At 33.4% G+C, this 16,657-nt stretch overlaps 1 protein-coding gene across 1 annotated transcript; it reads left to right on the top strand.

Annotated features, from left to right (window-relative positions):
• The first annotated feature begins 3,370 nt into the window (after window positions 1-3,370).
• On the top strand, window positions 3,371-10,887 carry LOC129802340 (protein charybde-like). Its single transcript, XM_055848075.1, has 4 exons — window positions 3,371-4,048; window positions 6,064-6,331; window positions 6,400-6,510; window positions 6,610-10,887. Exons 1-4 carry the CDS (start codon window positions 3,976-3,978, stop codon window positions 6,692-6,694), a joined length of 537 nt encoding a protein of 178 aa, XP_055704050.1. The 5' UTR covers window positions 3,371-3,975; the 3' UTR covers window positions 6,695-10,887.
• The last annotated feature ends 5,770 nt before the right edge of the window (window positions 10,888-16,657 follow it).

Below are 16,657 nucleotides of genomic sequence, written 5' to 3'. Positions count from 1 at the left end.
AAAAAGAATCAGAAAAAGAAAGAATATTGCTTTTATGATTTAGCAGAGAAAAAGTTCTATTTGTGAAGTTGTTTACAGCACAGAACATTTGTATGTATTTATACAAATAATAAGAGAGGAGAAGCAAAAAAAAAGCCGTGTAGAGCTCCTTTAGCACTCTTCTGTGTCTCACTCTGGCACAGCAATTTATTTCAGTTTGTGCCTCTCCCTTATGTACAAGGAAACTGCTTCAAATGATGGTTAGCTATATATATAATTTTTGTATAGTGCACAAAGAACAAAATCTTGTGTCAGTGTATGCAATACTTTATCTATTTTATATCTACCTATGTACTCAGAACCAATCCAAACAGACTCACCGTTTAACGGTCTAGCTACTATAAACCTCTCGAATACCTAGAACGTAATACGATACTTACTTGGTAATCCAATGTAAGTAATTTTCCAATTAGATTAGTCACTATTGGTCATCGAAATATTATCATTTATTGTTCAATTGCAATTAAAAGATTTTCGATTTCACAGAAATATTATTAATAAATGTAATAAAAACATTCAAAAGGTATACTAATATCTTGATCAGGGGCCTCTCGACATTTCATTTTTCCATACGTTTTTGCATAGACGCAGTGAAGACTATTGGCAAGGTTTTTCATAAAGAAAATTGACTTATCAGTCTGATATATTTCGAAATCTTTCATTAAAAACTATCTAAAAATACACATTTCATAATGTTCGCCGAAATAATACAAAAATTACGAGCAAATTTGTTTAAGTCGCGGTGCAAAATTCCCAAAATTTTTACAAGGAAAAGTGAAAAACAGCTTCACTTTTGAAAAGGTTTGATGGGCCCCTTCTTGGTGAAAAAGAATGAGTATTTCAATTTTTTCTATAATTGTACACATCTCTAAAAAGAAACATAGTTTAAAAAATGTGAATTTGTATTTCTAAACGTTTATAAGCTATTTTTTCTATTTTAGTGTAGAGAATAAGGAAACTTTCCCGTCTGCTACAGGGTAAGAAGGCTTGCTGTTCTTGCTAAAACTCAGTTTTGGGCTTTATATAGGGCCTTAACGCTAAGACTTAAGATTAAGATTTGTCTATGGGTCGGTTATATTCCTCTCGGAACCGCTGCACCCAAGCTACTTATAGGGTCCATTATGCATTCTCCATTCTTCTGTTTCATCTTAACCCCGAAGGCGGATAAACCTGCTCTATATCACAGTACTCTGTGTGTGTTCTGATACACACAATACCGCTTTACGGTAGACCAGCCTCGATTCGTGGATCCAGGCAGTGAATGTGTATTCCACTGAAATCTGCATATCGAAACTTATTTCCTATATCAATCTCTTTTTTTAGGCTGTTTTATTGTTAATGGATTAGCATTAATTTTCTATTCATTCACTGGACAAATTCAAGACTACTACACCAGCTGAAAAATCTGCAGCTGCCTAGTCTCGAACCCGAGCCCTCACAGTCATGGAGCCACCACTACTCTATCCACTGAGACCCCAATACTAAGACTTATGCGATAAGATTTTGTGCAGTAAGGGACAGCGTGCTACCTTCGGACGACTCAAGGTTCGGACAATTAATTTTTTCTCTATGTTCCTTTTGGATTTTACCCATAGCTCTTTTCTGAAAATTTGGGGTATTGCACTAGCTATTAAAATATAATATTCTGATAAACCAAAAAACTCGATTTTTCCATGAACAATAGCAGACAAATGAAATTGTCAAATACATATCCTGATTTTACTTTAAAATAATATAGCACAAAACGATAGAAGATATAAGGGCAGAGATATATTTTATTTAACCAACGTTAAATAAAATATATCTTTATCCCTGTTGTGCCCACCCCCTATACAGTTATTGTCAACCTCCGGGATTGAAACGATTGAAAACCACTTTATTGGTTGCATATTTAGTGACCGTACATATACACAAAGGATACTTACATGGGAAAATGGGTTTGCTCACAGCGAAAAAGAGAGTTTAGGAGAACCTAGCCATTTCAATTGGCACCTAGGGTAAAGTGGTACAAGTTGGACAGTGGTACAAGTTGGACAATGATACAATTTGGACAGGGCTTTTTGTCTTGATAAATTTAGTACTTCATTTTTATTTGTATATTTTTAATGCTTTAGTTTTATAATTTGGTTCCTTGTGCTTAAACACAAATTTTGTACTCTATTTATCAGGAAAAAAAGCCATGTCCAACTTGTACCGGTGAATTGTCCAATTGTAACACTAATTCCAAATTATATCACTTTACCCTATTCCACCAATACGTGCCTATGCCTATTCCAAAATAGATGAAACATATATGTTGATAAAGAGCAACTACAAAGATATAGGTGTTAATGGAGAAAAAAGTTAAGAAGCTATACCGATAGACCGTTATACGGGCTTCAGACTTAAGGTTTATCCTTATGGCTTAGCTGCTATAAATTCTTATCAGTCGAGATTCCTTGGAAAAATTTTACACAGGATTGAATTATTAAGAGCAACTATTCTATTAGATTTCAAAAAAACCAATAAAATTGGTTGCTATATAGGATTTTGAGACCTTTGGGAACTGGGCTAAACCTCTAGTCTGAAGACGCTGTAGTATGAAGACGCTTAGAGTACCCCCTAAAAACAAAAAATATGTATTTCAGGTTTGCAAATTATATCATTTTATTGTTTATGCAAAACACTGCGCTATATAAATCGTATTATTGGTATTTTTTAATATTACTGTGCATACTAAGCTTCTTAGAAAATATATCATGTTCCCAGAAGAGGAATATGTGTATCACCAATTTTTTTTTTAGTTCCTGTGCTCCCTATTAGGAACGCAAAATTATGTTCTTCACATTATGAAGTAGAGAATATTTTGTTTAAGGGCTTCTTAGAAGTAAGGCATGAATGTTAGGTCGTAATTTAGGAATTAATTAAGGCCTAGTGAAATGGTATACAATAATGCTGTCATTTTTGACAGTTAGATTACCCTGAAAACTTTAGAAATTGTTTTCGCTGATCTGTCGGGACCACGAAAAGCGTCCAGTACCCACAAGGCATGGCAGTAATTCTCGAATGTTCCATCTCTCTTGGTGTCACTAGCTACAATACGTTTTCCATCTCTGTCATCATGTATCGAGCATCAAAATGTATGATTGTAGTGATATATACATTGTAACATGTATGTATCTCTCATGTACAATCAATGTAAATTGCTCTGTATATAATACGATGTACAAGAGCGGTGTTAATGTGTGTTAAGTAGAAAAGAAGGAGCGCTTTTTAGTATGCGCATGTCGAATATGTGTACATCAGTCACGTATTCTGGGTTGATGTGGTGGGGAAGTGGATCCGAAGCTATAAAACTCCGTGAACAATCACCGGCCGGGTCAGTCAATCCAGAGCGTTCTTACTTGTTATGTTGTTGTTAATACGCTAAATTACGTTTTTTATTTCACATCCCATATAAGAAACTCAAGTCAATCTTGAGATAAAAAAAAATTAAGCCGGTTCTGCGAATATTTGAATAAAATACCCGGGTTGAAGATAGAAAAAGGAGTCAAATGACGAGAAGACAGTGAAGAAGGCGATCTTTCAACATCCAATTTCAATATCACAGTTAAATAGATGACTTTATTAAATTATATTTTTAATTACATGTGTAAAATTACAATATCAAGGTGATATTTAAGTGCTGTGAATAAAAATCGATCTGCCGCAAGTCTGACAGTGTGAAAATCCATCGGAAAAAAAGACGTCAGACCATCCAAGAAAGTTTCTGCAGATAGAAAGATTCCAAAGAAGGCCTTCACGAGAACCCAGTATCGAGAAGAGGAAAAAGATTTTTTTTCGGGAGAAGAAAAATTAATAGAGGCAACGAGAAATCATCTGTGGAGTCAATTTGCTGTGTTAAAGACAGAGGGCACCAAGAATCAAACCAAGATTTTCAATATTGTTGAAAGACCAATGAAAATGGAGGTGTTGTCAGTACAAAGTATGTTTCAAAGGGAGTTCGGTCCAACTAAATTGGATGTCAAAGGTGAGCCAACCACTTAATTTTTTTTTCTTCTTTTTTTTCCGAAATTTTAATACCGAAACATTTATAGCAAGGCGATCGTACGATTGGTTTTTTGCTCTCTCGCGATTTTTGCATTCAACATCTTGCTCTTATGCACTATAGAGGCACAAACAATATTTTCTAATAATAGCCTATAGTGAAAAAGAGCTAAACCCGAATGTATTGGTAATTGTATAGTGAAAGCGATTTTTTTTATTACATCAGCTTCAACTATAATTTCCTACCGTTCCCGTTCATATTCAAAAGCCATTCATATGATTTTTTTCTTCTCTTTCTCCCTCTCTTGATCAAATGTAAAAATTGCCTCTGTTGCTAAGCGAACTTTCTCGATACTCTCAGATGTTGCACTAACACTAAACCCCTTTCTGGAACGCATACACCTATCTACCCAAAAATGTTTTAGTATATGTGCTTATTTAAAGTATTAAAAAAAAAATTGTTCAGTAAAAAAATCAAATAGAGAATAATTGAGAACCTTCAAAAAATGTTTTTTTGAATATAAAATTATATACTAAGAAAATGTCTTATTTATTCATGCTCATATTGATATATCGCTGAATTTATATACCTGGTGATATATAACAATGTAGCATGAAGTAGGAGAGAAAGAGGGAAGAAAACAATAGAATAAGAATAGCAGAACTTTTTTTTTATCGCGGAACCCAAAAGGGTCCGCGAGCTAGAATGAGATAGAATGATTTTTATAAGCCTAGAGAGACAATATTTCTATGTAATTCACTTAGAACATTATATACCGAATTTTGTATGGGACTGTTACGCTTGCGCATAAAACATTTCTTTGTTCAGCTGATTCCCCCATCTGAATTGGTAGTGGTAACCGCTACCAATTCTCAATTGCTCTCCCAAATCGCTCTCAACACCCAAAATTACTTTCCTCATACCCGGTAGGGTTCAATTTTGGCCTCGAAAAACCAGAAAGGGGGAGGGTTGGGTAAGCATAAAGGAGGATTTCCAATGATTTACCATTAGGTTTTCCCTTCATCCACCACTTCTCAACTGATCCGGCTTCCTTTTGCTAAAGTAAATTTGGTAAATCGGTGAGGTAATTAAAAATGTACGCTACTCTAGTTTTCATCATATATCGCAAACACTCATCCTCCAACCACTATCAAGATTGAGGAGTAATTTTAGACTTGGGTAATTGCACCTCTGTATTCTCGATCGTTTGCTTGTGGCCGGTATGCATTCAATATTTAAATTAATTGCGGCTAAAGCTGTTGAAATGGAAGTGCTACTGAATTTAATGAGAACCTGTATAGAACTGTAGTAAGGGTCGTTCTACTGCTACTCCTTAATACATTATCTACATACGAAAAACAAAGGGTTTCAATGCTTTGAGGCTGTATTCTTGTGGAACCTAAATATGTCTTCGTTCTTCGAAATAAATTGCGACTGTAACCCATTGAGAACCTAATGTCCTAGACACACTTATGACTTAAGCCTGGATAGGGCTTAGTGGAAAATTATGGAAATGTAGTTTATCCATTATTTCGAATATAATTATGCTGAGCCGTCTCTCGGCTAATCAGGTCTGTCAAGGCCCTAACGCTTGAACGGTACTATGTTTGCCAAGTCAAGGGTTGCCCTAGTCAAACAGGTTGATATTTCGATCACATACGAAACCAAGTAGATCCTAATGTTTTGAATTAGACTGTATCCAATCAGAATCTAACTACGAGTTGGTCCCTTAAAAAAATCGACTGGAACACATTGAGAACCTGAATGAAACTGATTGACACTTTGATCATATAAGTATCCTTTCGGAACCTAATTACAACTTTGTTCCTCAAACCAAAGATTTGAACAGTAATCCTGGGGTCACGGGTTCGAGTACATATTCCGAACAAATTAACCAACGTTCATTGCTTTGCTTTTGAAAAATGTTGTACTTTCTGAATAAGGACTACCTAACCACCAAATGACCAGTATTTAACAAGAGTCTCTATTGTTCACAGACTGGATCATACCATTGCAACCACCCACTGCAAACCATCAACAGTCACAGGAGCAACACGAGGACGCCTTGCAGGCCCTATCGTTGCGTCTACAGAATGAACTAAAGTCGGCCAAGAGTCGACACTTAGCGTGCACAGAAGTTCTCCTGCCGGCTGACCTTCTGCGACGTGTGGCATCTGAGATGCTGACCATGTCCGAGAAGGAACCATGTGGTATTCGTGGCTGTACAATTTTCATAGAATTTGAGGAAGAGCCTAGCAATTCAAGGTATGGCACCTAACTGTCATACATTGTTCTCATAGGAAAGGGACCTAACCCTTTAAATTTCTTTATAGACGAATTGCAACCCTCAAGGCAGATCCTAGTACAGTATCAACATTTGAGCTTTACTTAACACTCAAACATGATAGGAGTGGTTGGACATCAATATTGCCACAATTTTTAAAGTAAGTTCAATGATATGATCTTGATTTGAAACATTACAGTGATCCATTGCGTTTTTGAATAAAAATCTAACAGATTTTTTTTCTCTAACCTTGTTCCAGGAATTTGGCACGTGGAAGTACAATAATGATAAGTCCAGATTTTAATTTAACAAAGAACAAATTGTATCGTTCCTTCAGTGAGTAAAAACAAAAACACATCATTTACGTTATCGTTAACGTTCACTTATCATATGGGGATGAGTTCTTGACAAAAGTTTTTTTTGGAGAGAACGCAATGGGCGCCATCATGTGAATTTTATCGTGCTGTTTTATTGAAGGGTGCGTATGCGACCCCATACGCACCTAGGGGACCCACAACTTTGTGGACCCTGAATGATTTTGCGGGTTAGGAGTCAGAGAAAACATACACACATTGACGATATGGAGAAACAATTTACAAAATACAGTGAAAAAAACAAACAAATTTTTGTGAGAATTTTGCATGCATATTATCTACATAGAAGTGGAACCTATCGTAATAATCTTAAGATATATTAAAGAAAAACAAAACTTATATATGCAAGAATATGATCTTATTTTGTGCAAGAGTGAAAGAGGAGGATGGAAAACAATATTCATATTTAGTAGGATCGATATTATTTATCCAGAAAACAAATTTGATAATATTTCTCCCTTGAATGGAGAAACCTCTAAAATAGGTCCCTGATTTTTTTTTAAATAACTTTTTTTATAATTATTGCTTTCAAAGGCGATAGAGTCGCATTTTTTTTACAGACAAATACTTACTAAAGTATAGTATTTGAGATGAGAGTGGTAGGGTTTGAAAACAATTTTTTCGGGATATTTGGAAAGAAGCAATACAACTCCTCGGAGATGCTCTTAGTCATCCCTAAAGTATTATTGGATAAATGTAGGTGGGCAACTCAGAGTCTGAGGAGTTAGCAGAGATGATTGTGTAGAAATTCTACATCTTAATGAGTTGATTGCAATTAATAATGGAACATCACTGAATCTTTTTACAGTCTTTCTGTAGTTTTTTTTTCTCAAAACCCTCATTGTTCTGTATACTCACAATCATCTCTCTGTATTTTCCAATTGTATTTAAAAAAAAAAATGTTTTCAATGAAGATGAAAGAAAACACTATTGTAAACTCACAATATAAAAAAAAACTAAGTGTATTTAAATTGATGTAATAACATTGTAGTAGTTATTGCATACAGAATATGCTCGAAATGGAATATATTGCTGAGAATCTATGATAATGTGAAGAATACATTGTGATCGGGGTTCGAGAGAGAGACTTTACATCTCAGTTTATTATTTTTTGTAATTGCGATTTAAACTTTCTTTACTATCCCCAAAATACCCCCTTTATATCGATAAGATTTTATTTTAGCAAGCATCGTTGACATTCCGACCCTTGACAGTTGATTCAAATTGAATAACTGTCACAGATCATGTCAATTTGAATTCAAATTGACATAACCTGTCAAAGGGCTTCGGAATGCCAGGTGCACCTTATCCCCACCAAAAAAGAGCACTTTTGAGAGCAATGTTTGGAGAGAAAAATCTTTTTAAACACATAAAAAAATTTAGAGGCTAATTCAGATTTTTTGAAAACAAAAAAAAATATTGCAATATCTGAAGACAAAGATTCTTCATTTCTAAACTATTCAACAATTTAAAAAAAAAACTCCTCCAATGACGTGTTTGTTTAAATTGAAAATTTGCTGGCATAAAAGAAAAACAAAAAAATAAATGTGATCCAATTAAAGTTCAAATATTTCTAACTGTTAATGAGAAAACAAAAAAACGTGCGCGATTCTGAAAGTATAAAAAAAAAACAAAAACAAAAATTTGAAAAATCGTGTCTTTTGTAAGTTCTTGTACTCGATTCCCTTTGAAATGGGGTTCAATCCCCTTTTTTTATCTGGTCATCAAGTCATCCTTTTATCACCATTTTTTATCACCCCCTCAATGATCATAACCTCTCTTTTTTCGGGAGACATGCTAATCATTCAGTTTTAATTTTTTTTTTGTTTTCATGTCTCGAGAGGAAAGAAAATTTGTTATTTATTTAAATTCCTGATCACAATACGAGTTATCCCACCATGTGATTAATAAACAAGTAGATGTGTAAGTGATTTTATATGATAAAAAAAACATGATAAAAATCTTAGTATTACAACAAAGTGGAATTAACATGAAAGCAGGATGAAGAAGAAAATCTTACAAGATTTCTTAGAGGATATTAAGTGTATGAATGTGTGTGCTATTCTCTATGGATTAATTAACAAAGAATAAACGTTTGAAGTTTGCGTTTTGTAAAATCCCTATAGTTTTTTTTCTAATTGTCTTTTACAATGACATTTTTTTTTTTGTAAAAATAAAAACGCAAGAGAAGCGTTTTTTTATTAATAATTGTCGGAGACGAATTCATGGAGAAGAAATTTGCAGAAGTTTTTCTTTCAAGTACAATATCTGTCTGATCTGTAGTGAACAGTCAGGCAGAAAAGTCAATTTAATACAAGACACTTGTATTATAATTGATATTGATGATTTTATTGATAATGTATTTGATATACTATATTTTTTAAGATTAAAGAAAAAAAAGAAAGTATGTATTAATAGGACGTAGGAAGCAAAACGTGATCAAAATCAGTTGTTGATTTCCCTTATCAATCACACTTTTTCCACATGCAGGCTATTTTTGCGCAATATGACTCAGGATCGTGTTGTCGGGCAGTGACAGAAATTGAGATAAAATTATCCAAATTTAATCCCTGTCTGCAAAGACAGACAATTAAAAATTCTTTTTCTTCAAAATCGATACAAAATGATCGAACGGCGCTGATTTCGTGAAAATATTTCATCAAATTGTCACGACACTAAAACTGACAGATGTCAAACTAAATGACTTTGAGAACAGTTTTAAATATAAAAATCCAAACGAATATTTTAAATCAATTTCTATAAACTGCAATCCGACTTTGAACAGTTTCTCAAAACTTAAAAAACAATGGAAATCAAAACTGAAGACATTTCTTAATATAAAGCAAAAGAAAAAACATATTTCAGTATTTTAATTTCTTTCACAAATGCCATTTTGCTTTAAACCTTTAAACAGTTTCTGCTGTATTCTCTGCAAAATTTTCTTCTCGATTATCTCGCGAAGATTAGTCTTTCTTTATCAAAGCAATGCAAAATAGATTTCACCAACTAAAAAATTTCTTCCTTTTTCAAATTTATACGCAGATTATTTTTCATGTATAATTAAGACAAAAAAAAAAAACAAAAAAATGTATTTAACGAAAACAAAACAAATATAATTGTGAGAATTAAAAAAAAAACTTGAAAAAATGAATAAAAAAAGTGATAGTATATTTCGTGATAATATTTAAGGAATATTGATTCAAAGAAAAAAAAATATCAAGAGGTACGATGGAAATACTTGAAGAAGAGAAAGAAGATTTGAAGATGCGAAAAAGCCACCGTGAGTAATTTTCAAATTACAGAAATTACAAATTTTTGCATTACCAGTCAGGTTATTGAATTGCGGTGAAGAATATGCTACTCGTATGCAAAAAAAGAAGAAATAATTAAACAAAATAACTCCTTTCACATAAATATAGAATATTGGACAATGAATATAAATTCACTCAATAACTACCCCCTTACATTGCATGTGTCACATAATAATGGATGTCAAAATGGAAAATAACATTTAAAAAAAGAATATAATTGTAAAACGTAGTAGAAATTGAGAAAAAATACCCTAAAGATTATCCTTCAGCAAGAGAAAAGCCCAAATTTTCCGAGTTCACACCTTTTTGAAAAAGTAAAAAAAAAAAATGAATCAGTAAGCCGACACCTTTCTCTTTTTTTGATAATAATTATAAGAAAAAAGATGAAATATATATTACGTGTTTGATCAAGTCTAACATATTGTGATTTTTAATATTATGTATACATTACAAATTAAAAATATTTTACTTTTCTTCACCATCAAAACCCACTGGGCTTTGAGGAAAATGGACAGAGAAAAGGAAAATCCACATTTTCAATATATTTCAGAATTTATTCGTGAGATCTTACTTTTTTGTAATAATTTTTTTTTATTTTCAAATTACAAATGTAAAGATATTTTAAGTATTTTCTCTCGATTAATGATATAAAAGAAATACAAAAAAATCAAGTTTCTATGAATCGAACGAATTATTTATAATTATAGATTTTTTATATATATGTACTAAGAATGAGAAAAAATTGACAAGAAAAAAAACCACAAAAAAGATATGCTGACAAAAAAGGAAAATAATAAACAAAAAAAAATCAATACAGAGATTTTTATAATAATAAAGTGATTCAAAAATGAACTAATTGCCTTTTTATTTTATGCCCTTAATAAAGGTTATACAGTAGACTCTCGCTCAATCGGCTCTTTTTCAATCGGGCGAAAAATTTTATTGACAATTTTCACGTTTAATTTGCTCAAATTCGCTGTAGTTCTTCCTATTTTATCGCGATCCTTTATAATTGAGCGCTTTTTGTGAAATTTACAAAGGCTTTGACGCCCAAATCTGTCGATAAACCGGATGGCATTTCGCCCCAAATGCCCATTTGAGAGGGAGTCTACTGTATTGGTCAAACTTTTGAATGATTAAATTGAACGGTTGCAAGTGGATAAAGATTCAACTTCTGTGTTAATTCTGTACTAGAAATGAGAGTTATTTGGAGAAACTACAGTAAATAGTGTCACAGCTGTCTCAGCTGATGATTTCAGTAAGTAGCTAAGACACATTCTAGCAAAAAAGCAGAAATTACAGCAGCAAATGTTGTAGAATACTAATGTATGAAAGACATTTAACTACGATGGAGCTACTAACAGTAATTTGAACTTTTCTTAATTGTAACGATTTTAGTGATACAGCACTGTCTCACATTTGGGCATTTAAACCGGAAATGTCACATGAATTGGAGAAAATTCTGGCGTGAAACCGTTTAAAATCAAATGATTTTTTGATCATCTGCACTTACTCATACTACATTCACATCAGGAAAAAATCGAGGATGTTTTTAACTGATTTGAATTTAACATGATTAATTTCATTTACGATTGTGTAGTTTTTTAACCCCTTTAACCCTAATTACTTTGACAACAATACGCAATAATTTCGAACTTTTTAACTGCTCGAACTCCAAGAGAGAGCAGTTTCTACAATCCATTTTTTTTTCAAATTCTCACCATCCTTGGCTGTTAAACGGTAAGAGATATTGACTTCCGGTCTTCGGTGATCCCCCCACAAGTCAATATTCTCTAGGGAATTAACTCACTCAAATCACACACCCCCCCGCCCCTTTCACCCTTCGCAAAACATGATTTTTTGACTTATCTCAAAATTGGCTCAAGCGATTTCAATGATTTTCGGATGTTTTTTGCAGTTAGTTACAGCTGAACATTTCGTCCTTAGGCACCTTTCACCGGTTAACTCGCCATCTTAAATTATTGAAGGTCGGTCGAATACCCTAGAGAACCGTTTTCAACGGATTTCGTCAAATTTGGATTTTTTGAAAAACCTTTTAATAAAAAGTAAAGGTAATACAGTGGAGCCTCGCTATAGGCCATATTTCGTTCCAGATTTGACACTTGGGTCGCAATATAGTCCATGTCATTTTTTAAAATTATCAACGACTTTTAATATTGAAATTGCTCGACGGCTTCCACTTTCTTTACGATTGTGGTAATTATCCTTGCTCTCTACATTATGGATCACAATTATCACAACTACTCAATAAACTTTGCCAAAAATATTAAAATAATTATGGCAACATTGCATGTCGCGTACTAAGAAACATAACCTAACTTAAAAGCAGTGCTTTGAAATCAACAGTCGACAAATTGTGGACTATAGAGCGATGGCCTACAGCGGGATTCTACTGTAGTCTCATTTTAAAAATAAGGTTTTTCGCATTTTTCAGGCTTTTGACCCATATAAAATTCAAACGATGATATCGACATACGGATTTCGATGACTTTCCTAAAATTACATAACATAAAATGACATTTCACCGGTTAAATCGCCATCTTGAATTATACGAGCTCAAAGGGCTTAGTTTGCAACCGATGTGGTCGAATTAAATTAATTAAAATATTGTTTTTTAAAATACCCTCTTGTATAATTTTTTTAATTGTATAATTTTTAAAGATGGTTTTGTGGTAATTTATAGACAAATTAATCGAAATTAACCTTGTATAGGCATCCAAAAAATTCCAAAAAAGAATATAAGGCAGACTTGGATTCTTATCTTTTGTACTTCTTAGGTCCAGTTATTTATGAAAATACTTATTATTTTAATTTTATTTTGTTTTGCTTTTAAAATCTGGGCAATCATGTTTTTGCTGTTTTTGCACTTTACTCAGAAAAAGTTGAAGACCTTTAAATAGTCGTATAATCACTAGAACTAATTAATCGTGTAGAGAATTTAATCCTCGTGGTGGAAGGATCAGTCAGCCCCCGGAGACTGTCCAGTAGCAACGATTTAGTTCCGAAAAAGCCTAAAATACGCGTGAAGGTTCCTTCCTTGCTCCCTCTAGAACTAATGAAGTTCCTCAAACAGACACCAAAGTCGTTGAACTTCATAAATATGTCCAGATATATAGAAATTTCTCATTTTTTTCACATATTTTATCAAAGATTTCTCTGAAAACCAGATATGCCCTTAACAGGTGCTTAGTGAATTTAATAGCAAATTTTATTAGCTATACTGCTTAAGAATCGGTCAAGAGTTGCACTTTGGACAAAGGAAACACGGATTTTGACCTGGACTTATCCTCCTTTATTAGTAATCCGTGTATTAAAATCCGTGTTTCCTTTATTAGCTATATTTTGTCCATATACAACATTTTCTCACAATGTTTCTTGACCCCGATATTGATAACAAAAATCGACCACTCAATCACATCCAATTTTTCATAATTTTTAACATCATGTTCAGGCTCTGATTCAAACCTTTTTTGCAGCCTAACCTCCATTTAAATTGCGATGAAAAAATTGAAAATTCAGGATATCGGATACCTGACTGATATGTCACTAATATCATATTTTGTTAATTATTGATTTTTAAATATAGATAATTTATTGAACCATGAGAAGAGAGAAATTAGAGCAATAACAAACATGAAGTAGTTGTAAACACTGCGATTTTTAATTACATACTTGACTTTAGAAGACGGGACCTATATGAATTCATAAGGATCCGTGTCCACTGAAGAAGTGGTAGACATAAGTCCAAGTAGTGTAAACCCAAAAATCAGTGTTTGCGTCTATCCCATGTTTACTACTAAATATAAATATACAAAACGTTTTCTTACAAAGTTCGGCTTAGATCGGATTGAGCTATATTTTACTTCACATCAATAAATTGATACTAAATTTTAGTTGAGAAACCCTTTAAAATCCAACAGAAAAGGTATGAAAGTAGTCACATGGACAAAAACAGCTGATAGTGGAGGCATCCCCAACAAAATAATAAAATGAATCTTATTAGCACGTGCTGCGCAGCGCAACCACTTGTAGAGCTTTGAGCATATCCAAAAATAAAATGAAATCGAAAGTGATAGATGTTACTCTATAATCGATAATATAGACACGATTATATTTCAATTTCTATAAATGTTAAGAACGCACTATGTATATATAGACTATGTATACGTAGACACTGTAATAGAAAGTGCTTATAAGTTTTTTTTTGGGTTTAGTTTATTACATGAAAAGCACAATATGGTGTCTAGCAATAGGGTGATCCCAGTGTCCTAGACCCTAGAATCAGTGTCTCATCGGTTCTACACACTAGAGAAATTTATGTCCACATTGAAGAGTTTTTCCTATACAAGCGTAGAAAATTTGCTTGAATATGGACATAAATTTCTCTAGTGTGCAGAGGTCATAAGAAACTGGGAATATAAGGAATGTGGAAAAATTTGAAAATGTTTCTTGTGTATAAACTTTCCAGATCTAATTCTCCACTTATTTTCACACTTGAGTTTAGATCTTGATTTTTGATTATGTGCATCTCTCGTCTTCCTCATGTTTTACAAATATTGTCTTCCGTTTTGAGCTCTGTAGTCTTGTCGAACAAAGCCAATGCTACCAAAAGCTCGCTCAAGTACTACAATAATAATAATAATAATGCTGGCACAACATTCCATGAAAGAACAAGGCCTTCCTGCAAGCGGATTTCCAGACATACATTATTATTTTTTCTTATACGGGATGAGGTTGTCAGTCCCATGCCCGTGGAATTAAGTGAAGTGAAGCTCACTGGATGCAATCCGAACACCTTTAACGCCAGAAAAATTCCTGGTGACCTAAAGGTGATTCGAACCCGGGACACTTGCATCATAGAGTTAGTGCTCTACCACTTGACCCATTGAGTGCCCTCAAGTACTACAGGTACCCCGAAAACTTATGGAGTACAGTTTTTTTTGTACCACCTTCGTCAATTGATATGTTTTTTTCTGAAGTCTACCAACCCCATATCGCTTTTCGGGTCACTAGACCACTAGAGTGTCGGATGCTCCACACCAACATTTCTGGAAAATTCTATCACAAAAATTATGATGTTCAGGGGACCCTCCTTCTATTTTTGATAGAGCTTGAACGAACTTCTGAATAGCTATATCTTAAGAATTTAAATAGCTCTGGTCATCCACCGGGCAATTGCTAAAGTTTACTGGAGTGCATAAACGATTTCTTTTTGAGAAAGAGCATCCGAAATTATTATGGCTAGATTGAGCAGCTCCAGGTAAATGTATAAAACAAAAAATCAAAGTTTTAACGCTAAAATTAAGTTAAACTATTAATAGTTAATTTTAAAAAAAGTTTACCAAAACATTTCTAAAGAATCATAAGATTTTATAACAAAGAATTTATGCACGAATTTAAACTTAAATTCGTGCATAAAGAATAATAATTAAAGAAAAACTTACGAACATAGGGCAATTTTACACCCCTTTACGAATAACTTGCCTGTATTTACCGATGTGGTGTCAAATACAAATGGTCCGATTTCTCAATCAACTTCTATTTTCGTACCTCCGCTAATATAAAGCATCAGTAATGGCTTGACCATGGGCACTCAATGGGTCAAGTGGTAGAGCACTCACTCTATGATGCAAGTGTCCCGGGTTCGAATCACCTTTAGGTCACCAGGAATTTTTCTGGCGTTAAAGGTGTTCGGATTGCATCCAGTGAGGTTCACTGCACTTAATTCCACGGGCATGGGACTGACAACCTCATCCCGTACAAGAAAAAATAATAATTCATGTCTAGAAATCCCCTTGCGGGAAGGCCTTGTTCCTTCATGGAATGTTGTGCCAGCATTATTATTATTATTATTAATGGCTTGACCATTACCATAGGACAATTTTGGAGCACCAATCAATTAATTTGTTGTTTGTGCCGTAAGCACAACTGCAGTTTCTTGTTGTTTTGACTAACCATATCGGGTAAGTCTCCATCTATTTTACCGTCCCAATGGAGGGTTTCTTGTGGATTTGTTTTGTAATTACCGTAATTACACTTTGCTTCGTCAGTAAAATTTTTGCGGTTTTTTTTATATTTGTAATTACTGAATTGAAAAATTTTTGTAGTTTCCGACATGTGTGAAAAATTTTCCTCAGGTGGGATGTAGAGGAAAAAGGTGAAAATACTAGACCGACCTCTCTTATGACTTTCGCAATTTTCCTCTTTATGACGTTTCGAGGATGAATGTCCTCTTTATCAAGTATAAATATTCAATACATGATGAAGAGGACATTCATCCTCGAAACGTCACAAAGAATGGAATCGTTAGATATGGTTCCCAGGACTGTGCGAAAGATAATTCATGGAAAATTTTACTTCATGAGTATGAGCATTCTGTATAATTGGGACGCTTTCCCATATTTTTTATTATTCCTAAGATATGAATAAGTATGGTAAGAAAAACTTATTTGATATAATTTCTTGCGAATTTTCAAAATTAGTTTTGTTTTTAATATTTCCAATAATAATTGCTAGGGTGATATCTCACAATTCATGTTTTTTATACATATGTGGCTTTTGTGTTCAAAAAATGAAAGTCTGCCCAACTTCTCGAGACGCA

Source organism: Phlebotomus papatasi, chromosome 2 (assembly GCF_024763615.1).
Source record: "Phlebotomus papatasi isolate M1 chromosome 2, Ppap_2.1, whole genome shotgun sequence".
Taxonomy (NCBI): domain Eukaryota; kingdom Metazoa; phylum Arthropoda; class Insecta; order Diptera; family Psychodidae; genus Phlebotomus; species Phlebotomus papatasi.
Note: the sequence above shows the minus strand (reverse complement) of the source record. Positions and strands in the feature narration are given on the sequence as shown.

Excerpts from the sequence above, each read along its gene's own strand:
- LOC129802340 (XM_055848075.1), top strand. The coding sequence starts at position 3,976 with ATGAAAATGGAGGTGTTGTCAGTACAAAGTATGTTTCAAAGGGAGTTC. Across the intron at positions 6,332-6,399 it reads GAAGAGCCTAGCAATTCAAG|ACGAATTGCAACCCTCAAGG; the intron begins GTATGGCACCTA and ends ATTTCTTTATAG. Across the intron at positions 6,511-6,609 it reads ATATTGCCACAATTTTTAAA|GAATTTGGCACGTGGAAGTA; the intron begins GTAAGTTCAATG and ends ACCTTGTTCCAG.